The following is a 1,399-nucleotide window of genomic DNA, read 5'->3' as shown; positions in this document are numbered from 1 at the left end:
GATGGGATGACGAAGCGAGGTCTCCCGCTGCCGTGACTGCGGGGAGACAAGGCGTGGTCGCCTCTCCCCCGCGGCTCACTGCGGAAGGAGACGGGGGCGGTGGAGGGGGGCAGTCGCACACCGACTCACCGCTTCGGGCGCGACGTCCTTTTTCTCAGAAAGAGCGGGATGGTGGCGGACTAGAGGGAGACGGCAGGGCACTGGTCGGAGACCGCCGGCGGCACGAGCGCGCGCCAAGCAGCGGGTGCCGGCGGCTCGGAGCTGCGGGTCTCCACCTGCCCCAGCGCCGCAGGACCCTCCTCCCCGGCGCGCCGGTACCTGCACCGGCGTCATGTACGCGAAGCCCAGCTCCCGCAGCGCGCCCAGCACCCGGGGGTGCAGCGGCACCGGCAGCGACTCCCAGGACCCCTCCGTCACGTGCTCCATAGCGAGCGCCGCCGCCTCCCGAACGCCCGCAGCGGACACTTCCGCTTCCGGCCGCCGACTGGTCCGGCCGGGAACCGTGCTCGGGCTGCGAAGTTCCGGGGAGCGGAAAGGCGTCCTCGCCGCAGGTGCCCGGGAAGCGGATTAGGGGGCAGTGAAAGCCGGCGGCGGGGGCCCCGCAGGTGCACGGCTGCCGGTCCGGCGTCCGCGCAGCCACCCGGGCCGGGGCGCCTCTCCACCCCGAGCGGCAGTTGGGCGGGAGGGATGGTGCCCCGTCTCTTTCTCCGCCGCGGGAGGCAGAGGGCAGCACAGTGCCGCGGGCTGGAGGAATGGACCCGGGCCGAGCCCCCGGTTAACAGTAGGGGACCGTGTCCGGTACGTAACAGATGTTGGTTGACTTCCTAGGAAGTTGCGATCAGATCCTAAACCAGAACCCTGCCGTGTCGTCCACGTGTTCCTTCCTCTTCGCTGGGGCCCCGCGCACTCAGCGAGCTTCAGTGCCGGGCCCCGTGGGCACCCCCTTCTCCATTAATGCGCGAGGCTTCCCCTACTTCCACCAGGGGTTTCCATATCATCTCAGCGAGGCTTCCTCTCCTGCCAAAGCCACTCACCCACAGCGCCTGCCATGAGGGTAACTCACAGACGCGCGTCATCTCCCCACGGGAAGGTAAACCCCACGATGGGCGGTTTTCCTCTGCATCCCAGTGGCTCCCCTGGTAGTAAGTACACAGCCAGTATTTGGGGATGAATAAACATCTTAAACTAAAGGAAGTGAAAAATAAAAGGCCAAGGCAAGTTTCACTGAAACAGGTTCACCTCCTCAAAACCCCACTGAGCACTTTCATAGACGGACCTGCGCAGAGAGCTCTGAAAACGAAGCCGGAGGCAAGGGCAGCGCTGCCCCTGCGTTTGGCGCTCTGCTTACTACGTTCTGGACCTTCTCCAAGCCCATTTCTTTATTTTCAAAATAAGAATA

At 65.2% G+C, this 1,399-nt stretch overlaps 1 protein-coding gene across 1 annotated transcript in view; it reads right to left on the bottom strand.

The window, feature by feature from the left end:
* Nucleotides 1–439, bottom strand: part of LOC102435710 (ATP-dependent RNA helicase DDX55-like) — an 8,272-nt gene extending 7,833 nt beyond the window's left edge. Inside the window, 3 exon segments of the mRNA XM_014448251.2 lie at nucleotides 130–152; nucleotides 155–179; nucleotides 319–439. Of these exon segments, the coding sequence (XP_014303737.1) occupies nucleotides 130–152; nucleotides 155–179; nucleotides 319–426 (156 nt within the window). The 5' untranslated portion in view covers nucleotides 427–439.
* Nucleotides 440–1,399: the final 960 nt, after the last annotated feature.

This window comes from Myotis lucifugus, unplaced genomic scaffold (assembly GCF_000147115.1).
Source record: "Myotis lucifugus unplaced genomic scaffold, Myoluc2.0 scaffold_790, whole genome shotgun sequence".
In the NCBI taxonomy this organism is placed as follows: Eukaryota; Metazoa; Chordata; class Mammalia; order Chiroptera; family Vespertilionidae; genus Myotis; species Myotis lucifugus.
Note: the sequence above shows the minus strand (reverse complement) of the source record. Positions and strands in the feature narration are given on the sequence as shown.